Raw genomic sequence first — 26,192 nt, forward strand, 5'->3', positions numbered from 1 at the left:
GAAAAATATGTATTATTGTACGAGAAGTTTGATTTATTTTTATTTTTTTATTATGTACCTATGTATGTAATTGTAAATTTATGTTTGTTTTCTCAAACTTCTAAGTTTCAACATTAAGTTTCTTTATTGTTTTCATTTTTTGCGGTGTTGTGCAACACTGGCAGCCGCGTAGCGAATATAATTAAAACTACAACGAAACGGACAATAAAACAACTAAAAGTGAAACAATTTCGTTCAATTTGTAATTTGAATTTTGATTTGTATCAACCCCCCTAACCCTCCTCGATATACTACCCAGCCCCCACCCCAACCTCCCCATGGTGACGGTCGCCGGCTAAGGTACGAAAGAATGAAGTATGAGGCTTTAGTTGATGGTTTTGCCTGCGGTATCCCCTTTGAGCCCCACAAACTTCCTTGCCTTTAGTTAATAACAAGTCACAAGCTTTCTAAACCGTCAAATGTTCACGCACGCCGCCCTCTTCGAACTGCGCAGCGGGCTTCAGCGCCAAGGACGACTGGCCAGGGAGCATGCCGATAATGTCACCATCCCCGTATCTGCTCAGCCGATTCACCACAAATGTGCCGCTTCCGACTCTCTACGCCGGCGATGCTGTTCGCAAGCCGAAGCTCTCCGTAATCGAAGTGCTGCTCTATAACATGGCCTCCATGCTAGCAGGCGTCGCAGCCGGCTATGATGTACGCATGTCGAATGTGTCGCCACTGCATCCATCGCTGCTGAGCGAGGTACCGGCCCTGAAGGCCATACCCAAGGTGGCCGAAATGGGCGAGAACGAGCTGCAGCCTGCGGTGGCAGACGACAGTGGCCAGGGAGCCGAGTGGTTGCCAAAGCCGCCAACCGCAGATGTTCCACGTAAATTTGCGGCCAACACCTATCACGGCACGGGCAAGACGCATCCACGGTGAGTAGACCAGTCCATTAATGAACAGATCACAGTTCTATTAACATACATATTTTTTTATTACAGGACTGCCTTGAGTGGCCTCACCTATGCGCCCCTGGAACCAGCTCTAGAGATGATCGAGGCTCAGAAGCAGCAGCACCAGCAGTCTATTTCGCGTCGAGGTGGGGGCAGCCAGCCATATTATACGCCCGTGCAGCGCACACCACAGCACCAACTGCATCAGCAATCACAGGCGCATCCACAGCCACCGCCGCTGCCACCGCCAATTGCACAGCAACAGCCGTCGACATTCTCCACAACCAGCGGGCTCGGCTCATCAGCACTATATTCCAGCTCACTGGGTAGCCAGTGCCACACGCAGCCACCCACCCCTTCACCGCGCCGCAAGATCAGCACAAGCTCATTCCCAGAACAGTTGTCGTACTCGCCGTTTGGGGAGGGTATCAATGCGAGCAACGCTCAGGTCTTCGAAGAATTGCACATGGATGGTGGAGTTGGTCCGCCACCCCTCTATATGCCTAGCGACTATCCACGCAATGGACCAAGCTATTCAAACGATGGTGGTGCCTATGGCGCTGGCGCCCATCGCACTGGCTACTTTGGTAAGTACTTCTTGTCCAAGATGTGAGATCTTTTGATAATGTAAAGTGCGTTCGACTCAGATACACCCCATTTTTTTGTGGTTTCTTATCTACATATAGTATATACGTTCTAAATGTGTGCTGAGAAAGATTAAAAACGTAATTATTACCACAGTAGATCATAGATAGATCGTCGTGGGTCCTATATGTTTTAATCAATTCTATTGCTGTTATGATGCAATTCTCGATTGTTTCAATCTGATTGTACTAGTATTCGAATTAGAAATTTTAAGCTATTTTGGGTCGAATCTACAGCAATTCGAAATTTTAAATAGTATATATATTCATATATTATTTTTAAAATAAAGATATATCATGCACATAATTATAATGATAAACGAATTGTTTCTTAGTTTCAAATTCTATATTGCATGAAGAATGAAAGCAAAAGCGATTGAATTCAAAGAATATCAAGGCTTTTAAAGTTTTTAAAATTAAGGCAACATGTTTAAAGAAATTATGCTAGAACGGGAGTACCAGAATGAAAACGTCTTAGAATTACAAACGATTAGCTTTTGTTGAACAGTTATGTGCAAAGTAACTAAAGCTTTTTCATAATTTTTTATATTTATGTTAGCAAGTACAGGAAGTATATTAATAATAGATTCTTACTTTATCGAATTATGGGTTCACGAATATATAATATTAGATCGCTTTTATATTTAAACGCATTACTTCTATAGTTTTTTGAAATGATTGAATGATTGAAACGATTGAATTATTTGAGCTTAGTGGGTTTTTTTTTTTACTTTTTATTCTTTCCAATCTTTTCCTCTCACTCGCCGTTGTAAGGTTTTGGCAATAACTCTCACATCTTTAGGTTGTTTTTTTTCGTACCGATACAAATAAGCTTAGAGTTATAACTTTTAATCCAAGGTAGAATTACCCAGACGAAAAAAATCGTTGGAACATTTTTCTTAGGACCGGGAAAGGCACCTCGGGTGGGTTAACCTCTGTTGCTCACCCGAGACTTTTGTCTATATTATTGAAATATATCACACGGTATTCTGTTAATTTGTACACGGCTGTATGTTAAATTTATCTCAATCCCAAAAGGTTCCAACTACTTTCCGTACCGGCCCGAGCTGAGTTACGTCTACGAGCGGGACTGCAAGTCGTATCCGGACTACTCCTACGACTACTACAACTATCAGTATGAGATGCCGGCGCCACCTGCTGTAGTGGCAGCTCCAGCGGCACAGGCGCGCACGCAGCTTCAAACGCGCACCCCGCCGCCACGGGTTCCCCAGATGGGCGTGACTGCGGCGGGCCATCGTCGCACGCCATCGACTGTGTCGAACAATTCGAATATACTGCTGGGCACCGGCTATGCCATAGAACCAGAGGAGCTGCTGACGTTGCCGGCGGAGCTGTATGATTACAACAACTTGAACTTGGACTACAAGCACGAGACGTACCGCGAGCCGGTGCCTGCCGTCGTACCGCCGCCAACTAAACAGGAACTGTACGCCAGTTCGCCCAAAATTCTAAATCGCTTGGCGGGCGGCAATACCGGCGTAGTCACCGGCACCGGCACTGGCACTGGCACGATCGTAAGCACAACCACAGCAACTAGCAGTCTGAGTCGGCTGCGTGAGTATGAAACGAGCTTTGCGCTGGTCAGTCCCCTGCCCAAGACTAAGTTCGCGCAGTCAATAATACACGAGCGCCCCGCAAGCCTACCCTTCGAACAGCACACGCTCAACTATCAGCAGCAGCAGCAACAGACACAACAGATCCCGAGAGGGGTGCAGCAGTCGCAGCAGCAAGCGAGTGCCAAGCTACGTTCCTCGCTCAAAAAATCGACGCCAACCGCACACAATGGAAGCATCTCATCGCAACAGGGCACGCCCACAAATCCGACACCGCCAGATTCGCTAACCAGTGACGACAGCTCCTATTTGAGTGCCAAGGAGGGCTCCATCTCGTCGCAGCATAGTCGAGTGCGCTTCAGTCCCGAGGCCTATTTGGACGCTGCACTGCCGCCGACCTCATTAGGCCGTCGCATGACAGCCCCTATAACCAGCACTGTCGCGAGCGCAGCTCAGCAGCAACGACGCCAGATGCACGCATCGAGCGCCAGCACTCCATCTCCTTCTCCCTCGACGTCCTCCTAGCAGGCACGACTAGCGCTGACGTTGCAGTTGGCGCGCAGTCCGGGCGCGGACGTCAGCGGCAGTCTGGGCCTGGGCCTGGCTTTGCATCAGCAGCGAGTACCGTACCGCTGGTATTCGGGAGCGCGACGTTCACGCTCTGCCCACTATGAGTACAGGCTGTGAGCTGGGAGCAACAGAACGGCATCGGTCGTAGCCGTGACTGTGACTAGTGGAAGGACAAGAGTAACAACAATAATTACAGCAACAACAATAAATGCATCAAGATTTATATACCTCACAGGCAGGGCATACAGATAAAGATACACATACAAATACAAATACATATATTGTAAACACATGATGTGGCGGGATGTCTTAAAGAATGTGCCAAGTTTTGAATTCCTTACAAACCGATGTATATTGAAACATTTTATTAAGAATTGTTCAAACATATAACCCCTATATACATATATTTCGATAGCTTCTCTCCCTGTTATCCATTCTTATTGAAATCAATTCAAAATTATCTTGGCCCACTCAATAATTCATTCCTCACCCATTCACTTGCATACTTGCATACATAAATATGTAATGGGTACTTAAAAAGTCTTCAAATTAGTTATATCTATGTATGATGTACAATATAATTATGTAAGCAAATACTATATGTATAGCCTCCCCATAATCATGCATACTATACAGGTATATTAAGAAGTGCGAATTGCCTTAACGCCTCAGCTCAAAATTGTATAAAGTGTATACAGACATGCGATATAATCGACTGCGGTTGGTAAATGTTCTTGAAATTGAATGTCAAAAAATCAATTGATAAAAATTTCGTTTTAAAACTGACTCTTAAACTTCAAAAAAAAAATATATACAGGCTAACAATTTGCTCACAAATTTGTTAACTTCTTAACTGTGTTAACTGTGATTGTGTGCAAATTATTTGCAAGTCTGATCGTAGCTTCAGTTTTCGAAATCATCAATTCATTTGAAATTGTGTGATTGTGTCATTTTTCTTATCAAGAATACGAGTTCCAAAAAGCTCTTCTTTGTCGCTAGAAGAGGCTTGGAAATCAAGCGAACTTCTGAATGTTAATTAAAATAGTACGTTTTGAAAACACTTTCCAAACGCAGTTGATACACTATGTACCCGAAATCTTGTACTCGTATATACACACAATGTACCCATGTATACAAACACGTAGAGCATATAGACGACTGTTTAAAATTGCGTTCTTTAGTTAGTTACATACAATTGTGCCACGCCTACGCCAATACAAGCACTTTAACTATAAATGAATCCGAATGCAATGCAACAATAATTAGCATGTCACACCTTTACACCCAAACCGAAACTCCATTCTTAAGTCTGACAAAGGTTTACATATACATACATACCCGTATATACCTACATATATATATATATATATATATATATATATATATATATATATATATATATATATATATATATATATATATATATATATATATATATATATATAGATATATATATATATATATATATATATATATATATATATATATAGTTCTGCAACCAACATACATATGTATGCATATATGTATGTACATATGCAGTATTGATATAGGCACGTTGCTAAGCTAGCAAGTTAATAAAAAAAAATCAATCGATTTATTAATATATATATATACTCGTATATATAATATATATACACCATGCGATATGTACTATAACTATATTATAACAAATTTGCGAGTTTTGTGCTCTTTTCCATAAAACAAAAAAAAAAACAAAAAAAAAACAAAAAAAAACAACTGATATAACAGATTTGACTATCATTACATACAATATAAATGTATTGTATATGTATATCTTATATATGCTTCTTGCATTCAAAATTGTTTCAAAAGCGTTTCGTATATATGTATGTATTATACATACAAACAGTCATCAAAGAAAGTGCGCTCAAAACAAATATATGATCCTAAGTTATAAGTATGTATATGTATATTTAAATTGTTGATTCCGGACCAAACCAATTACTTTTCTGGCTTCAATCTACATTTGTTCTTCGAATCAAACTTATTTGCCCAATTCCCCACTCCTTATCAATTACCAGGATGTTTTGTTTTAGTTTTATGTTTGTTTGTATGTACTGTACACACATGCATATGTATATGCAACAGATTGCTTCATTTGTTAAATGCAATCGCAACTCCACTTTTGGGGTAATTAGACCAATTGACATATCTGAGCCAACTCTGCGATTTTTCCGTGCTATCAAAGACTTAATGCTGCTTAAATTCGTGCTAAAGAGCCCCAATCCAAAGGGGTTAGGTTTCGAAACTTACGTCTCTAGAAATTATTCACATACAATATAGGTACCCGATTCAAATCGTACAAATCTCGGTGAAATTTGAAACTGAAACTGGCCTCCTCATTCATAAATTTTCATCATTTTTCGACACCTTTGAATACACTCACTTACTAGATTAAGTAACGTATGGACTTGTAAGAAACCTCGAACCGGTTTCCTTGCTTCTTAAAAGTTTAATTTGAAAGAAGAGCAACAAAACAATTAAGACCTGCACCTAAGTCCTTGATGGCACATAAAACTCCTTGCCATAATAATAGTGGTCCAATGGAGCTTTTGTTGCACTGGTCCAGATGGTCAATAGTCTCAAATAAATTATCCAAACGGTTAATTAATATGTTTACAACTCTCTAATAATACTTACAAATATAGACAAATTGTTGTTCATGCTCACAACTAGCCATAGCCAACCCCCAATTCCGAATTGGAAACTATCCAGATAAAGCGCACAGTTTGAGCGCCACTGAGCACTAAGCCAGAGCGGGCTGCTCAAACTGTGTGAAAGCCACTGTGTGGCCGCTTTGAATCGAAGCCAACTTAGTATAATTGAAAACTTTTGTCAATGCCGTTGTTTTCTTTTTCGTTCTTTTTTTCGTATTCATTTTGTTTTTGTTTTGCACTTGTGTTTAATTGCTGCTAATTTCTAAAAGTCAGAAAGAAGCAAAATAAAAACGAAAAGCCAAAGCAACAGGAAAATCGAGAACAGCGACAAAAACTCGCTTACAAATTCAATAAAAAATGCTGCTTGTGACTTATTTTATGTACAAATTAGCAATTAACAATTTATTTAACCCTATTCAGACCAAAAAGCGAATAATAATGAGAATAAAAACTATTTTTACACAAAAGAAAAATTCCAATTAAGAATTTTCTTTCTATATTTCTTGATTTGGTTGTGGATGGGGATGGGGAACCCTTAGTATAAATGCAGCTGGTATAGGAAAAATTAGACAAGAACATGGCTAAAGCACAGCTCGAGCAGAAGTGCGAGTCACGGCTGGCACTGACCAATGTGTTTCGTGTCCTTTACCTGGTAGGATTGCAGATTCCCGAGGATGCTCGCGCCAACCGCAATAGCACCCAGGGGAAACTCTATCGTATATACTCTGTGGTCGTATTAACCTGGCAACTGGTGGTGGTTCCAACAGTTTTCGTGCTCAGTTACAAGTCCACCGGGGATATGGAGATCAGCCAGATACTGACTTCATTACAGGTTTGATTCGATATGTCGTTTATTTTAAGGATTTGCACTCTTAGGGATAACCAAATGCCCAAGTGTTCGTTTAAGCTCAGATTTGGCTCAACGACTATTTGGCTAATAATATCAATCAGACAATTCAAGCTGATTTTTGCTACAGGTCGCTATCAATGCCTGCATATTACCAGGTAAGATTATACCGGTGGCCTATTATTTGCAACGTCTACGAAGTGCCGACACCTTAATGAATGCTTTGGACGCTAGTTGCGAGCAGATGGCAGAGCAGCACAGAATTCTTGACACGGTTCGCACATGCAAACGCATTGTGTGGATCTATATTGCGGTCTATTGGCTCTATTCTTTGTGCACCTGTGTTTGCGGTTTTCTGCTCGGACAGCCTCCTTATTCACTATATATACCGCCGCTCGATTGGCACCGATCCCGCTGGGAGTTCTGTGTGCAGACTATTTTCGATTTCCTAGTCATGGATTGGACATGCTTGCATCAGGCGGTGGATGACTGCTATCCGGTAACCTACATCTATATCGTGCGCACCCACGTACAGCTTCTGGCGCAGCGCATACGCAGCCTGGGCAGGCGCTTGAGCGCGACAGAAGAGGAATCTCTAGTCTCCCTCACTCCGGCAGAACAGGAGGTTCAATATAACAAGCTGGTGCACTGCATTGAGGACCACCAGACACTGCTTCGGTGAGTTCCTGTGCTGGCCTAATCAATAGTTTTAAATCAATTTTGACTTGAAACGCAGCCTTATGGACACCATTAGCCCGGTCATCTCGATAACCATATTCGTGCAGTTCCTCATCACCGCGGCGATTCTTGGCATCACCATGATCAACATCTTCATTTTTGCCGATACGAACTCCCAGATAGCTTCGGGTCTCTATTTCTTGGCCGTCACACTCCAGACCTCGCCTTGCTGCTACCAGGCCACATGTTTGCTCCACGACAGCGAGACGCTCTCTCTCGCCATTTTCCAGTGTCAATGGCTAGGCCAGAGTGCTCGCTTTCGCAAGCTGCTGCTTTTTTTCCTGCATCGCTCCCAACAACCGATAACACTGACGGCTATGAAGCTATTCCCCATCAATTTGGCCACGAATCTAAGCGTAAGATGAACATTTTAAGATTTTCCCGTTTTTTAGCTATTATAAGGACCAGTTTTTGCTTACAGATTGCCAAATTCTCATTTTCGCTCTACACGCTCATTAAGAAAATGAACCTGGGTGAGCGATTTACCAAATAGAATAAGGCTGGCTTCGGAGAAAAAGCAGCAAGCGAAAGCATCCTAGTCGATCTATATTCAATTATAATGTGCCCTTTGTTTTAATAAATGAGATTAAGATTAAGCACAGTATACCATAGCTGCTTCTTATTTGTTTTATTTAAAATTCTATTAGTTCACAAAAGTAACTGAAAATTTGAACTTCAGCGGCTCTGTTCAATGGCCATCAGTGTATGCACACTTATTAAGGGACTAAATATATAGCTACTATCGATGACTTAGAGCTGCCAGACCGTTAGCTTTTATCAATGTTGATACAAGGGCAGAGTGTGGGGCTCACAGTAAGTTCATACAGCAGCATCGAAATAAGTTGAATTAATTAACATTTTGCTCTTCCCGGGGCACGTCCAGCAATAAATACACTTAAGGTTGTACTGAAACGGTAGCGAAACTAAGATGCGTACGGTTGTGCTCTCGTTCGTTTTAAGCTGCCTGTTGTGCATGCCAATGGTGCAATGTGAACAGAATGCAACAAACTTAGCCACCAACGTCACGGCTGCGGCTGCGGCCAACAACAATGCAACTGCAGGTAAAATCTATCAACTTGTTCAGACTCAAGTCAAAGTGTCCAACTCAACGGAGTTTGTGAAGGAGCTGCTGAGTGCGGAGAAGGACAAGCAAAATACCACTGAAAATACGGCGAGAGCACGAACGATTGGCAAGACGGATATTGCGCAGTTGTCCAGCAATGTGTCAACAACAACGACAACAACAAGCACAACAACTACGCAGGCGCCGGCGACTCAAGCTAAAAAAGCCAGCAAGGGCCCGGTTGTAGCTGAAGGCGTTTCGTTGGATGACACAAGTGCTAAAAATCAAACCATTGTGCCGACTTTGAATGCAACAGTCAGCAACAACAACAACACCGACACCAGTAAAAGCAATAGCAGCGTCAGTAGCATACCGCCTACAACCAGCAGCAGCACAACGAACACAACTATTAGCAGCAACAGTAGCTCAGCTCCAACTGCCAACGCGACAACAAGCACTACAATAAGCTCCACCAGCACATCCACAACGACTACGACAATAACTACTACGTCTTCGACAACGACAACCACAACCACACCACGTCCCACAAAGCCCAAGATATTATATGGAACGGGCGTGCATCCAGAATGGGAAGAGAAAAATGCGGAAAAGTCGGCGACACTACAAAAACCACAGGCGGGGTCTTCATCATCGAGTCAAACAGGTGCCGCTCCATCACCAGTTCTCCCCGAACCGGAACCGCCGCTGGCGCAGCCCTCGCAGGAGCTGAGCAGCAGCAGCCAGCTTGTTAATCGCGGCAGCAATGAGTACATTGTGCCTATTGTGACAGTCCTTCTGACCGTGCCACTCGCCATTGGCGTAATCATTACCATGTATCGTCGCTTCCGGGACTTCTGGTCCACTCGCCATTATAGACGCATGGATTTCTTGGTCGATGGCATGTACAATGACTGACGAAGATGCCAAGTAAGTGTACGAAGTGATTGTGGAGGCGGGTGTGTCAACGATGCGCTCCTGCCCTAAGGAGCAACAGAAATTGCAAGAAACTTCGCAGATGCGATCATCATTATTATTGATTTTATTCGTTATTTATTGGTTTTTATTGCTTTCGCTCTGCATAAAATGCGAGCAACGGTGAAATATGGAGAGAAGTGGAATGTCAAATGTTGGTGCGGAGAAAAAGAAAGAAAGCGAGAGAGAGATAGCGCATAAATTGCTCAGTCAATTAAAAATCACAAATATATTAGCAAAATTGAAGCTTTCAAACGTGAATATGTATTTGCTAAGAACATATACTAGCGGCCAAATTGAATTAGTTTTACGAATTTTATATTAGCTTATAAAAAATGTTGTGCTAGCAAATGTGAAAGATTATAAAATTCTATGCCGAGACAAATGATTAATTTGCCCTCTTTATGAAATGAAATATGAAATGTCTCTGCATGGTTAACAATCGACAGTAAATATATTTAATATTATGCTCGAAAACCAACACTGATAATAATATAAATATTCTTAAGCATTTCGGTTTACATAAACATTTTAAGTGACTCGATTCCAATAAGCATTTGTTGCCAAGTTTGAAAAAACCTAATCAATTATTTGTAATTTCTTCAAAATGAATTCGAAAGCACATGCACGCCGGCAGGTTTTTGATTACAACAAATATACAAAATCAAAACCAGAAAAAGTCAACACTCGAACATATATACATACATACAGATGTGTATATAGTTACAGCGCAATTAGCAATCAATCATATAAACACTATATGTACACTCTATGACCATAAAGTGCCTTAGAATCTGTTTAATACTATACTCTATATATGCGCTTGCATGCAACAAATGTTTGAGTGTCTGCAAATGTGCATATATAGAACAAACGAAGACTTTTAAATGATCGATACATGTAAAAGTATTTAGCAGAGCATCTTATTTATGCCTCATTAAAATAAAACCGAAAACCAGAGCATCAGCATCAGTAGCATCAGCAAACAAACCAAAAAGCAATTTTGCAAATGGCCTGAAGAGTTATTACAAAAAAAGGAAAAAGAATACTAATAATAAGAACAAGAAAAGCAAAGCGCATTTATTGCATGATAATTTGTTATATGTATATACATATGTGTATGAAACAATAATACACAATAAAGCAAATTCATCGGAATGTGAATATATACATATATACATATACAATACTTCCCCCCTTTTTATTATTCATTCTTTGTGGCGTTGCAGACAACTATTCAGAGTCTGCTGCAGTTGGAAGACGCAACAACAGCATGAAACGTGAAGCGAGCGGCTGCTGCTGTTATTGTTGTTGTACTATACATACATATATGTATTTATGTGCATATGTATGGAGATTTCCCAAAAAATGTTTTGTGCATTGCTGAGCATGTATGAACGGAACTATAAAATTACACGTTTGTAATACGCCAAGCAATTGGGCATTTCTTTCCTCCATTCGGCCGTATCGAATGGGCCAATAAAATCATTGGTGATCCAACAGACGAATTTTGTGCATGCGTCCAATTTAGCAGGAGTTTCCAATTTGAATTGAAAGATGAAAGGAAAGATCCCTGCAGAATTCAAGCTAGACACTAAAAATTTGTTTGTCTAAACAAATGCCTTGCGGTATTTATAGGGCATAAGCTGAAGTTTGATCAAAATCGGTGAACTATATAGCTGCCATAGAAATTATTAGCACAGCAACGATTTTTTATTGAAAATAGATCGAAAAGGCAAAAAGATCTAATAGCTGCTGACACCTAGCCGCAATTTAATTCTCAGACTGGCCAATAAAATACATATGTATGTGTGTACTAGACAGCTGCACGAATGGCAAAAAAAAAAACACATTCGAATGCACAATGCTCAAAATGAGTTGAGTGCATTAGAATGCAAAGGCAAACTGATATGAATGAATGAGTATACACACGTACAACTCAGTCGCACTCAGTCGAAACGTAGAAAAACGAATTGAGTGGAGTGAGAATACGAAAAACTTAGACGTAGTTCTCGAATGATTCGAATGACAAACCGGTAAAGAAGAAAGAAAAACTGTAGTCAATGGAATGGTTGATATTTATATTTTCATTTGGATTTATTTTACTTATTACTAACATAACAACATATTTTTTTATATTAGAATTTAAAAACATTATCTGGTTAATTTTGTCAGGATTGGTGGATAATAGACAACAGCAATTTCGAATATTTTCCCGCAATCTCATTTCAAAAACAACCAGCTTTGACGGGAAAAAAGCCAAATTGGCAACACTTTATGAGACACAAGACGCACTCATATTCATACAAATTCATTACATTTTCCATGTTCCACTGACTCAACTCAATTCAATTCGATTCCATTCTTTTCAACGTACCTTATGAGTGAAGTGAAGCCATGCAGCTGCGTAGTATGTACATACAAACGAGTGCGAACTCTTCAATTCATAGACACTCTAAACTTAAATTCTTTGGGAATTACTTTTCAAAGCCCATTGGAAAATTAATACACATTTGTGTGCAAATTATTTGCATGTCCGTAACTTAAGTAACTTAAGTAGTCTTCAAAGAGACAAACTACCAATGACAGGTTATATGTAAACATTCGATTGTTTCCAACAAATACAAGTATGAAGTTGCTTTTTTACTTGAAGCGAATTATAGATTTATATTTAGAGGTGCCTTTATTGGTAGGCCAGAAATGAATCGTAATTGTAATAGAATTCGTTCTCTCGTACTACAAGTATTACTCACTCGAATGACTTGCAAATGTGTGCCATATATTGGGTTTGTGGGCTTTCGGCTGCCCCGAATGTCAAATTGTTTAGATTTTGAACTTTGCCAGGAATGGTTCGGCAATGCATATGTCGATATAGACGCCGCACATCTTAATGCCTTTGACAAGCCCCCAAAATGAGGGCCACTGATTAAGACAAATGTCCAACAAGGCGCGATAAAGCATGCAACATCCCAACCCACTTCACTACTAAAAAACGCTTTAGTCTGTTTCCGAGGTGGAGAAGGGGGAGAACGGAGCGCCGGCGACTGCTGCTGGGCGTATATTGTGGAGTGGTTTATAAATTATCTCCATGGGTTTTTCGTAGTTCGTTTGTAATAATTTAAACAAGAAAATCACATACACACACAAATGTTCTCAATGCCTTGTGGATTTTCTTTAGACGGATACAATTCTCTTTTAATGTTCTTTTTTGCTTTTGGGCAACGGCAACGTGTGAAAAACAAAAAGATTCGAACAGCGGCATCGGCTCGGCATCGTTGAGTTTTCGAACGATTTGTGGATTTCTCCATTCACTTGAAAATGTGCGTTGAAGGCGTTCAGTGCTCGCCGTGGTCGTTGTAGTTGTCGCTGTCGCTGTGACTATCGCTGTCGTCCATAATAGTCGCGTCCATTGCCACTGCCCTGCCATTGGGAGTCCCATGCACGCCCCCTCATTCACCAAAATGCATCCAGCCTCGCCGCATATGCATCGCACAAGGATTAATATAAATGCGCCCGCTGCGGCCCAACCGCCAGAGCCTTTCCAGCTAACGGATCTGCGTAGTGCCCAGCAACATCATCATCATCAGCAGCAACAGCAGCAGCAGCAGCAGCAACAACAACAACAACATACCTCAACCACATATCAGGGCCTGAAAACATGTAAGCACAATAAACACTTTATGGACACTTTTGCGGCCCACAAAGGATTAAGGGGTCACCAAATGGTTATCATCCACTAGTTGGCCGCGAGCAGCTGAAATGGCTAGGATTTTATTGGGAATGAAATCCCCAATTTTAGCAAAACAAATTTAGCCTAAATAATCGACAACCTCTATGGAAAGGAAGGGCCGATCTGAGACGACTCTCCAATAATCGGTACAAACTTTAATTTCTATACCTGGAGGTCTTTAAATTGTCTTTTTTCGGCAGATGCAACGATTATCATTTTATCGAAGAATTTATCCAGTTCAGCAGATCAAGTTTATATCTAAATATCGGCTAAGCAATAGACAGCTTCTATGAAAAAGAAAGATTAGCTATCGCCGAATACTTAAATGTTCCTTCCAAAAACATTATCTATTTTTGTGGAATCAGAGTATTTTATTAGAATTCTAATATGTAAGGCTAGGCTGTATAACAACCATACATGTGTTTCCAATGGGTTAAAATGGATCAGTTTAAGGACTTTTCACAAAATCAACAAATAAGAAACAGCAGGAGGGTTCCTTAAAAATAATCAGGTCTGTTCTTAAATATTTAATTAAATTATGCGTTCTAATTGAGAATTATCTTCCATTTTGGAAAACTTTTTCTAATAACACAATTTATCCATTTCTTTTAAATTCAAAAACGGCAATAGGTATGATTTATTTATTTTTGTAAGTTGTAAGATTTTAAATCTCTTATCAAGACTGTTTAGGCATTAATATTCTTGTTCCCATTAGTTCGTGTTAGGGTTAAATTAAAATCTGCACAGATCAAAGGTTTTATTTGTTTGTTTACCACATACATATAACGTTTGGAAATAGTTTATAGTGTAGATCATAAACTATGTATATCACTGCAAACTGTGTAATAATTTCATAATTTTGCCATTAGATGTCTTCAAATATTTCGCAAAATGTAAATAATTGTGGATAACCTAATTCTAAGAAAGCAATGTGGAGGCAACAATCTGATTAAAAAAAGGAAATATGTTTCCACTGAACATTTAGTAGAAAACTCTATAGGGGGAGAATTAAACTTTGCATTCAATACGTTTAGTGCTGAACTTTTTATATAGAAATGATCTTATTCATTTTTAAAGGGTTTCCTAGGTAGAGAAGATAGCTTTTCTGAGTAACTGTACTGATAATAATGTATAGCTTCTAAGTCGAAATGAGTTCCAAATCGCTTAAAAGGTACAAGTTGTGAAAAAGTGAAAAGAAACTACAAATTCGAAATTTAATTTCAATTCTATTATTATGTTCTCCTCCTTCACTTGGGCCTTATTTTTCTGATCTAGCGCATACTTTCAGCCGATTTATAATGGATGCATTATACTCGCAATAACATAATTAATATGCGAGGTGAGCCGAAAAATGATTCATAAAACATATATACAAATATCTATACATATGTACATATGTGTGGGCCATATTGAATTGTTGAGATCGTGACGATCGCGACCACCTATGAAGTATGCAATATAAACTGTTTGCCGAGATCGACAAGTAAAAATAAATAGAACACGCGTCCGCAGGCAGTACGCTCCGAAGTTCGCCGCATCGGCATATGAACCGGTTTGATCCGTGATATAAATCGTATTGTCGAAACTTATAACATAAACAAAACTGTAAAAACTCGACATAAACAGTTGAATTCCGATTTGGGCCTATGTTCACACACAGGCCAATTGATTCGAAAATAGTTGGGGCCGCCTTTTCCTAGGTGAGCCAAAAAAAGAAGGCAACAAAAAACAGATATTTTAAACAATAAACAAATGCCAGCATGCCTGGCAACTAGTACATAAATAGGCTGCTATATGCTATACTAAGTATATGAGTACGTACCTACAAAATAAAAATTGATTTTCTTCAATCTCGATCTATAAAAAGTAAATTTGTTTGGAATCTTTTCATTTCCTACTATAAATAGTGAGTTCGCTTTGAAAGCTAATGAGGCAGAGAGACGCGCGGCTACTCTGTATTATCTGTGGAGATTGGGTCCACACTTTAAAGGCGTACACTATTCTTCATTGAAAATAGACCACAGTATTAGTTAACATTATTTTAAAATACCTATATCGAAATTAAGAAGAAGGAAAGTTGAGTTACAGGCTCACATTGTGAGAACAGTGCTTATTGCACTCGGCATAGGAAGCTTTATAATTATTAAAAAAAAACCTTTAACAACTTACGCAAATGCGAATAAACTCTATTTCCAGACCCCATATTAGGAACACCAAAACTTGGAATATACACTTGTCTCGTCTATATGCAGAGCAAGTTTATTATAAAACCGTAGGACTTAACGGTGGGAAAATCCACAAAATAAAGTTCATTTAACTGATAAGTTCAATATATCTATGATGCTCTGGGTAACGATGTAACATACAGAAATTAACAGAATATTATCCGTTGAAGTTTTCTACTATTCTACGTAGGGAGTATTAGTATGTTCAAGATTTTGCTATCAATCCAAAAATTAAACAAGGACCAGCAATGTTTTTGGAGCTGCTGGTCCAAAGGCCTTTTCGTAGCAGTAATGTGTTTTATGTGTGGACAGAAATGTAGGACACAAGACCCAAATGTGTGATATATTACTGCCAGTACCAGTGAGAAATCAATCGCTTGTCTGTCAATCTGTAATCGCGGAGCAGACGGAAGTCCGAAAAGTAGCATAACAATCGAATGGGCCAAGTTATAGCAATTTCTTTCCTGGGGGGGCAGTTGCGTCGTTTTTCTTTGAAGTGGGCGCAACAGATACATATGTCTAGGGGAAATAAAAATACGAAAATCGGCAGCAACAAGTGCCCGTACCCAAGAAGAAACTGCAGCTGTGCGAAATATGCCATATGTGGAAGATGAAGACCGATACCCCGAACTGGTCCGCTCCGCACCTTGTACCTCCATAAATGTCTTCTTCAATTGCTTTTTTCAATTGCTTGTAAAATTTGCTATGCACATACATATAAGCGTTAAAGTTTATGAACGACTCATCCACACTCTTCCCCCTCCCCCTCTTGTGCTATCTTACAGCTGAAAACGATGACATGGGCTGTGTGGAGATCTTGGCCACTGCCATATCAGTGCTCATTATGGTGCTGACGTTCCCCATCTCAGTGTTCATCTGCTTTAAAGTCGTCTCTGAATACGAACGTGCCGTCATCTTTCGAATGGGTCGCCTGCGTAGCGGCGGGGCCCGAGGTCCGGGCGTTTTTTTCGTACTGCCCTGCGTGGATGACTATTGTAAGGTGGACCTGCGCACCGTCTCCTTCGATGTGCCGCCACAGGAGGTGCTGTCCAAGGATTCGGTGACAGTGACTGTGGACGCTGTGGTGTATTATCGCATCAGTGATCCCCTAAAGGCGGTCATTCAGGTGTCCAACTACAGCCACTCAACCCGCCTACTCGCCGCCACCACGCTCCGGAACGTCCTTGGCACCCGCAATCTCTCCGAGCTGCTAACGGAACGCGAGACCATCTCACACACCATGCAAATGTCCCTCGACGAGGCCACCGATCCCTGGGGCGTCAAGGTGGAGCGTGTGGAAATGTAAGTACCATGAGCATCCCTCTTAAAAAAACCAATAAGTTAACCTAATTATACGACTATCTTGGTCCTGACCTTATATTCTGATTGATGGAACTTGCCTTAGTGCAAGCATTTGAATTTAAGCTTAAATCAAAATAGGGAAATAGGAAACATTAAAACAAGTCGACATTAAAACAAATCTCATTTTAACTACTTAAACAAATAAAATATCTCAAACAAGAGTAGAGTATCTTGAATCTAAGTTTATATTTTTAAGTTGTGAAATAGATTCCTAAAAGTCCCTTTGCATGTGATATACATACATATGTATGTACATACCTACCTATAGGCCACGATAAGGAACACGTCATCTTCATTGATACACAGTTAAAATGATAATAATATAACCCAATAATATAAATAAAAAATAATCATATTAGGTCAATGGGTCCTTATAATCCTTATAATCATGGGCACTTTGATTTATTTTAATTATATGTATGTATGTATACATATGTACGAGTGTGTACACTTTGATTTATTATAATTATATATACATATATGTATATATAAACATATGTATATACATACTCGTACATACATACATATATGCACTCAATTTACCTCTCTAGAATATAATGTTTTAAGAACTGCAGAGCTTTCGGTAAAAAATATTACTAATTAGTAAGGTTATGAGTAAATGTCCTGCAATTATATTTCCAGTTAATCGTACAGCGCAGACTACTTATGTATGTATATTGCAGTAAGAGACAATAACTGTCATTCTCCTGGAGCATACTTTGTTACAGCTTTAATCGTTTTGCAGGCATATCCCAAATAAAAGAATTGCTTACAACAACAGCAACTAATTGAGTTTTGGTGCAGTTCGATAGACGATCATTTCTTAGGGTTGCCGTATGGATGTGAAACTTAATGAAAGCATTCAATAAATGCTTTTTCTTTTCATTGCATTGTTACGAATTTTTATTGTATAGTATTTAAATATCATGTGCTTGTCAAAAATGTCCTTAATATTATTTTTTCGTGCAGGCGCCCGCTTATCGATGGTAACTCTTTTCAAAACGACTGACATGCACAGAGCACAATCATATATTTATATGATATATATTTATGTACATATATGTATGTCCATATGTACATATTTGCAATTGCATATTCTACTTACTTTGAATATTTTGTACCTTCCTCTTGCCTCAAGCGCTGAAATTTCCAATACAAACGACATGTTCACAAGTCTTACAAATGTGAGGCACAAATAAATAAAAACAGCTGTTTCTGGCGTTAAACAGACCAAGAACAATCCGAAAATTAAACATACATACATACATACATGTGTACATATCGATTACAACACTTGGTGGATGTCGGCGCGCTAACAAATGCAAACGCGTGATTTCAGCCAAGACGCAAACGTTTGTGGAAATGGTTAATACGTCTAGCAGGTTTTCTTAGGAAACTACTCGTAAATGAAATGCGATCATGCATTTTAAAAATGTTTACTTGTTATTTTATATGTTGTCTTACTTTTTATTTCTATACTATCTACCCTATTGCTTAGAATTACTTAGGTCCCAAGAATATCCTTGACTATCTTATGTTGTGAATGGTCGCACATCCAAAGGACTGTGCGCCTCTGAACAGTCGCCAACAAATCGGAGCGTTGTTAGTTTTTTAAATACTTACCTACTATCATAAAATTTACTTTAAATACTTTGATTTTGTGAGTGTTAAGACCATAAATACATACATACTATGTACATACATAGATATTACATACATACATATGTACAATGTATTACCGACACATAAAATATAAAGATATGTAGAATGAGAGTAAATTTTATCCGGGCTCTTTAAATGTCTATCCAGTAGTAAAACAATTGGTGACCACCTTCTTTAATTGCAGCAAGGATGTGTCGTTGCCCACGGCATTGCAACGCGCCATGGCCGCAGAGGCGGAGGCGGCACGTGAGGCACGCGCCAAGGTTATTGCAGCCGAGGGTGAAATGAAATCCTCACGAGCACTTAAGGAGGCCTCCGAGATCATCTCGGCCAGTCCATCGGCTCTGCAGCTGCGCTATCTGCAAACACTGAGCAGCATTTCGGCCGAGAAGAATTCGACAATTATCTTTCCACTGCCCATGGAGCTTCTGACACCCTTTCTCAACTCGTCCGCAAATCTATCAGCTGCTGCTGCCCTCCACCCACCCCCTGCGCATCGACATCAGCACCATCAGTGACGGTCGATGTCGGTGCTGCAGCCATATCTGGAGGCACTGCGTCTCTGCGAGCTGCGGCACGAGTGGAATAACAGTAATGACCATGGCGATGATGATGATGGTGTGGGCTATTTATTGTAAGTTGAGCGGCATTTCTTCTTTTTTTTCACTTAGCATAATTTTGTGTTACACAACTATTGTTCATATTTGAATGTTACGAATAAACCAATATACCAATTGAAAAACTTGTGTAGTTTGTTAAACTGCAAAATAAAGATCATAGTATAGTAAGTACTTGTATGTACATATTATGCGTTCACTTGACCCAGAACACAGAAAACGGTTCACATTTTTTGGACAACTACTGGGCTGTTTATTATCGAGTCTTCAGATTTTCTGCTGATAAACGTCTTCACAGCAAATCAAATGTACAAGTGTTAAATAAAGCGAAACAAAATATGATAAGCTCACACCCTTTAGTTAGTACAAGATACAAATACAAGACATTTTGTTAATCGCTTGCCACAATGCGAGAAATAAAGAAAAACGTTTTGCTCCATTTAGAAGGTCCTCATATCATCCGTTTCTAATATCGATTAACACTGTTCGAAAATTAAAAGTTTTATATATGGTTAAACGACTATTCCATTTAGAACGATTGAAAATAACACAAAATAAATAAATAACTAGATGAAACGCTACAGTCGAGCCAGCCCGACAGTGTAATACCCTGCACCCAGACAAATTTCCGGGACTGAGTTATATGCGCCCATAACAGAAGCAAAAAGAAGAATGGGAAGAACGAACTTGATGCTGCAGTTTGTGGGCGTTGTAGTGGAGTGAAATTGTTTCGCTAATAAGTTTTCTTAGAATTGATCGGATGAAATTTCACACAAAACTATAGAATTGTATATAGATTATGTGCGCAAAGTTTGGTTAATGTAGCTTTTGCAATATGGACAAAAAAAAATGAAATAAACTCGTCCTTCCTCGGACCTAGGAGAATCTGGATACCAACCTTGGTTATTCCAGCTTTTATAGATCCTTGCGTTCATCCAGACAGACGGACATGTCTAGATCGATTCGTCGCGTCTCGTCTCTCTGATTAAGAATATATGTATATACTTTATGGGGTCGGAGATGCTTCCTTCTGCCTGTTACATAATTTGCACAAACCTAATATACCCTTTTTACCCTACAGTTGCAGGGTATAAAAATACACACAGCTGTCAAACAGCTACAAATTATTCTTATATGGGTCGTTATATTGTACATGTGATTTAATAAAATAAACATAAATCCTGGTTTTTCACTGATTTTAATAAGTTTAGAGACCCATTTTTGCATATGATAAATGTCTTTATGTACACGGTTTATTTCTGGAACCAATGCAACCGTGCAAAAACAGAATTAGGTCTACTTACTGTTTGTATAGGTCTTCATTCGAAAGCAAACACAATTTGAAATGTATTTACATTTATAGTACGAGCGCGTAGCGTTTTTATTTCTATATACTTGTATGCTCAAAGGTACGAAATACATTGAACTGTTTGTTTGTTTGTATAAATCTGCAATTCTATTTGCTGATGTTTTTTTCTCTCTATAGTATGTTGTAAAGTGTGAATGTTTGTGTGTCTGTGTCTGTGTGTGTGTGTTAAGTAACTTACATATGACGAACGTTGGGATCGAGACATGCAATTTATAAATTAGAGCAAGAAAGTGGACGAAACAACTGAAAATGAAATGCAAACATTTGCATTGTTCCTTGGACTTTTCCATTTTTATTTAAATTGTGCTGCACTGACTATTCAGCTTTTCCACTTTGCTGGAATTCTTTTTTCGAATCTTTACAGGGCCATTGGCCGGCCAGCTAAATGATATTTATGTTCATGTTGGCCCTTTGAAACCTCGTGAGCTTAACGGTATTCAAATAAATAATCCGGACGAATATCTTCCAAGCACAACATGTTCAAAAACTGCTGCTCTATATTAACGCAATAAGGCCAATTTTGTAAAAGTATTGGAACTTGAAAAACGGCTCACATTTTTATGGTTATCGAAATAATTTATGAATAAAATAGAGCAGCGCTTTTTTAAAAATTAAACAAATTACATATTTTCCATTTAAATTACATGTTAAACAGTTAAACAGTTATTAACAATCTATTGATTAGTATAAAGGGTTTCTGTGTTCTTTTTATAGATATTTATGATCATTTCTTTTGTAGTTACTTTTCGGTAATTGTTAATAATTTTGTTCATATGCCTAGCTAAAAATTGAATCAAACAGCGATTTGTTTTCTGTTTTTTTTTTTTTTTTGTATATTTTTCGGTTTGTTTGTCTATTTTTTGTGTTTTTACTTTGCTAGTTTTACATTTTAATTGATAATTTTGATTGCAAAAAAGAACGCACACACTCACAATTAATACACACATAGACCAACAATGGGCGGGTTAAGGGGGTCAATATAATAACCTTTGCATGTAAGTATGTAGATAGAGAGATAGATACTTGTAGGTAGGTAGGTAGGGTAGGGTGCTATGTACTTATTTGGTAATAAAAAACATACAACATTTACAATGGGTTTACAAACTAGCCAGTGGAACACTCTCGTTACCTTCGTCCTTTCATCATCCCCACGTCCTTAAGCTAGTGACGAAATACCAAAAGGAAAACATTGAAAGCGTGGAAAACTTGAGCTCTACCACAGAATAATGTATATTTCTTTGACATTGTATAATCGAATATATGTATATTTTGAAACAGTAGTTGAAAAGTTTCCATCCATTTAATAAGTTACCTTAAAACGCTTGAGTCTAGCCTAATTTCAAAAAGAATAGATGTATATGTATATGTAGATCAATTTATAATTTTGGCAACATGTGTGCTTTAGATTTGACATGCAAAATTGTTCATCGAATATCAAATAAGTAATTGAAGAATTTTGGTTAGTGCTTTGGCTATTGGAGAGCTAAATTTAGAAAGGGGTTCTCACTTGTCAATTAAATGAAAGATGGGGAACATCCTGCATGGCTGGTCCTTCAGTCTGTCTGTTCATTCTCTTCAACTTCAATATTGCTGATGAGGTGTTTTCGGTACGCATTTTCCATGCTTTCACTCTGGGCTTTCGTCACTAGCTTCTAACCTCTTTCGTAGCATTTTCATGCAGCACCAAAAAGTATGCAATGGCATTTTTATGCGCACGCACCGGCACAGTGGTGGGCCGCAATTTGTTTTCGCAATTGGCCTAAAACGCATTTTCTTCACACATACACAGACTTTATATATCTACGATATTTGCAATATTTTCGAGCATACACATACATACATAAGCATGCACACGCATTTAACGATTTGTAATTGTTGTTCTTTTTTGTTTTTGTTTTTGTTTTCGTTTTGTAGCTTTTCTTTTACAATCGTGTAACTTTGTTATTGTTGTTGTTCTTGTTGTTGCTCTAGTAATCTTAATTGTTAAATGTAATAAAAAAATACATTTCGTCATAATCGTCATTTCGTCATTATGAACTGGATCTAGCATAATGCATAATATAATTATAATATAGTTTTTCTTTTCGCAATTAGACTAAACCGTTTGTATATATTCTTAGCTTGTATAATACATACCTATAATATAATATATATTTATGTATATATATAAATTGTCTACCATTTTGTTAGCTGTAACAACGCGACGCGCAAAATAATGTATTTGGTTTACCTTTTCCTTAAATAATAATATTCGAATAAATATTATTTTCTGCCGATCCGTCGAACTGAAATTGACACTAAAGTTGGATAGTCTATTATCACAAAAGTGAAATAAAAGTGGCCAATACATATTTCCAAATCCATTTCCACTCTTGAGTAAATCACTTCAAACTAATTAATTCAGCTCTGCTGTACAATATATTTTTTATTGTTTCCAATTCGGCACTTCTCTGGAAACTGGTTTTTTAAATTTACATCTAACAATATCGAAATCATTATCGAAAATAAAATAAAAAGTTTTTTAGATCGTATTTTAATTTATCGGATTTGAAATGCAAGTCAAAAAACGGCTGCTACATTTTATGTTGCCTTTCAGTCAGTAGAATTCAAAAATGTTATGCAGTGTTTTTTTGAAACTGGCTATAATTTTCTCTCAGTTGCCAAATTTAAAAATATACGAATACTGAAATGTTAACTGGGATAGAAACGGCACGCTTTCCACATGGAAAGAACAATATACATACTTTGCCGGAATGGCAGCCGATTCTATCTGGTTAAAAAGTATATCATATAGCATCCAATTAAAGGTAGCTTTAGAAAGATAAAATACTGTCTGGATCACTCTGTTCCGAACACTTTGTTCCCTTTGAGCTTCGGAACCACCATAATGATATGATTGATATTTTACAATATGGCAAATATGGGGGTTGATATGATATAGTACTCGTATAGGAAATTGTAAAATCAAAATATATATAATAAGGCATTAAATAATAAGATCAGATCAGATTCTGTGTGAATTAGCCAACTTTAGTGTCACTTTCAATTTGAATAGCAATTCAAATGTCAACTATAATGCTTTGGTTTTCCGTTTTACGTTTCTAATGTTTTGGGGGGTTTCCTTATTTTTTGTTTTCCATTTTTGGTATTGCCTAAAAATATACATATCTAATAATACTCAAAAACACAAGTCTAATCATTGTCCCACGTCGTCATTGACCGCTGCCGTTGCTGCTGATGTGGATTCCGATTTAGATCCAGATCCACTTCATAGCCAACGGTCACACCCGCGCGGCCCTCACACGGCCGTCTCGTGATCAGTCTCGTCAATCCGTCCCAAGCGCCATGAATTGGGATCCCCGGCTGCAAAGAGAGGTGGAAGGAGCGCGAAATGGAGAGTTCATTAGCATTGATTGGGAGCGGTCGGAGGTGGCGAGGACGACGACGACGGCGACGACAACAAGAAAACGAAACCAAAAACTCATTACAATTTACAAAAGATTTACATACTATGTATATGTCTATAAAACACAGGAAATACAACTACACGTACGCAACACTACTTGCAGTAACGGCCGATAATAAAATATGTATATATATTAACTATATAGTGTAAGATATATATGTTTAAGGGGCGCGGCAAACGAGCAACAAGAAATCAAAGAACATGCACGCAACACAAAGGCAACAACTACTATGTATACGGACGGAACGTGCACGCGACACACACACACACACACACACACACGCACACACACACACAACATATATTAATATATATACATATGTATATATGCATATCGTATGTACATATAGTATATATATATATATATATATATATATGTAGATATATGTATAAATGGATTGCAATCAGTTGCTGTGCTTGTTCCTTGTTGCGATCGGATTGACGCTAAAATTGAAAACTTACCACAATCATAATACTTCGATATCCTGGGCAGAGCTATAGACCCAATTGTAGTAGTAGTTGTTGTTGTTGTTGTATAGGTGGTTTTGTTGTTGTTGTTTCGTGGTGGTGGTAGTTGTAGTGGTGTTGTTGGTGGTGGTTAAACGTTTATGAACGAGATATACGACGGTTTACATACGAAAATTATAGAATACCAAAAATAGAAAATCAAATTCATAAATTTATTCTGGGCTTTTCATTTTCATTTATAATTTCAACTGAAAATCAAATGAATTGGGATAATTATACAGAGATGTTTAATGAACAACATCAACACTATTGTGATAACATCAAGGGGGCGGAGTGGGGGGTTCGGGGAAGTGGTCGTCACGAGTCACGCTTCGGGTTAAGTGTGCAAGTTAAGATGAAGAGCGTGAGCGGAACAGAGTGCGGCCGAGAGAGAGAGACAGAGTGAGATAGAGCGACACAGAGAGAAAGAGAGAGGGAGAGTTGAACTGTGAAAAGTGGTCTGCTTGTTGATACATGTCTATATATATTTAGCTGGATTTGATGATCTCAAAGCAACAAAACTTCAATATCTAATCTGCATTCATGTTCTACGAAAAAGATTTCTGAATATTATGCACTATTTTCTAAAGAAAAAAAATATACTTGTATTTCAGTTCAAAAAGCCGAGCGATTCCAGCTTAAGTGCTATATATCCCTATCGCCCATCGTTGCCATGGCAGCTACAAGTATATAGTGCACCAAAATTGTTCAAAACTTACGTTCTTCATTTTGAGACTATGAACGTATATAATTTGTAATTGTAACTCGAAAGATCGGACACATTAATCCACACATATTTCAAATCATACATAATATTCTACATATTCTCCTTCTCAGTAAATTTTAAAATCATTTTTCAGACCTACATTGAAGTATAATGTTATGTGCTGAAGTAACTTACCAAAATTGCTTGCCAAATATTTGAATTGGAAAGTACAATTATTTAACAAATTATAAAACATGAGCAATCATTTGAGGAAAACTGTGACGACTTACAATTCATAGAAGATAGTAATAGTAGATTGTAACAAATTCAGATTTTAAATTCTGAGTATCTAAGATTAAGAAAAGCATTTCTTAGGTCAAGAACAACATTTTCTGAATTTAAGGGAAATCATTTTTACAAGTTTCGCAGCTAATAAAAAAAATGTAAAAATGTTTTTTTTTTACTATTTTTTCTAAAAATTACCTATATTTATCACTCAATTTGGTTTTTACAAGTATACGGCA

At 38.3% G+C, this 26,192-nt stretch overlaps 5 protein-coding genes across 6 annotated transcripts in view; 4 read left to right on the plus strand and 1 right to left on the minus strand.

Annotated features, from left to right (window-relative positions):
* The first annotated feature begins 537 nt into the window (after window positions 1-537).
* LOC115627670 lies at window positions 538-3,843 on the plus strand. Its single transcript, XM_030523411.1, has 5 exons — window positions 538-920; window positions 987-1,525; window positions 2,621-3,183; window positions 3,409-3,642; window positions 3,685-3,843. Exons 1-5 carry the CDS (start codon window positions 538-540, stop codon window positions 3,841-3,843), a joined length of 1,878 nt encoding a protein of 625 aa, XP_030379271.1.
* A 3,138-nt stretch (window positions 3,844-6,981) lies between these two features.
* On the plus strand, window positions 6,982-8,482 carry LOC115627671 (odorant receptor 7a). The gene is made up of 4 exons (XM_030523412.1): window positions 6,982-7,236; window positions 7,382-7,929; window positions 7,988-8,337; window positions 8,409-8,482. The coding sequence occupies exons 1-4, from the start codon at window positions 6,982-6,984 to the stop codon at window positions 8,480-8,482; spliced, it is 1,227 nt and encodes a 408-aa protein (XP_030379272.1).
* Window positions 8,483-8,763: 281 nt separating this feature from the next.
* Window positions 8,764-10,551, plus strand: LOC115627483 (cell wall protein DAN4-like). The gene is made up of 2 exons (XM_030523162.1): window positions 8,764-8,802; window positions 8,873-10,551. The coding sequence occupies exon 2, from the start codon at window positions 8,918-8,920 to the stop codon at window positions 9,965-9,967; it is 1,050 nt and encodes a 349-aa protein (XP_030379022.1). The 5' UTR covers window positions 8,764-8,802; window positions 8,873-8,917; the 3' UTR covers window positions 9,968-10,551.
* Window positions 10,552-13,485: 2,934 nt separating this feature from the next.
* LOC115627672 (band 7 protein AGAP004871-like) lies at window positions 13,486-19,641 on the plus strand. Its single transcript, XM_030523414.1, is given in 3 exon segments — window positions 13,486-13,684; window positions 16,765-17,281; window positions 19,188-19,641. Coding segments are annotated over 3 exon segments (1,170 nt in total).
* Window positions 19,642-23,568: 3,927 nt separating this feature from the next.
* Window positions 23,569-26,192, minus strand: part of LOC115627453 (blood vessel epicardial substance) — a 40,775-nt gene continuing 38,151 nt past the window's right edge. The window contains exons 7-8 of one of the 2 annotated variants that reach the window (XM_030523119.1): window positions 24,918-24,950; window positions 23,569-24,352 (exon numbers count right to left, since the gene is read on the minus strand). In XM_030523119.1, the coding sequence (XP_030378979.1) occupies window positions 24,288-24,352; window positions 24,918-24,950 (98 nt within the window). In that variant the 3' untranslated portion in view covers window positions 23,569-24,287. The remainder of the gene's footprint in view (window positions 24,353-24,917; window positions 24,951-26,192) is intronic. The other variant, XM_030523120.1, reaches the window with a different exon arrangement.

This window comes from Scaptodrosophila lebanonensis, unplaced genomic scaffold (genome assembly GCF_003285725.1).
Source record: "Scaptodrosophila lebanonensis strain 11010-0011.00,11010-0021.00 unplaced genomic scaffold, SlebRS2 tig00000096-arrow-pilon, whole genome shotgun sequence".
Lineage (NCBI taxonomy): Eukaryota > Metazoa > Arthropoda > Insecta > Diptera > Drosophilidae > Scaptodrosophila > Scaptodrosophila lebanonensis.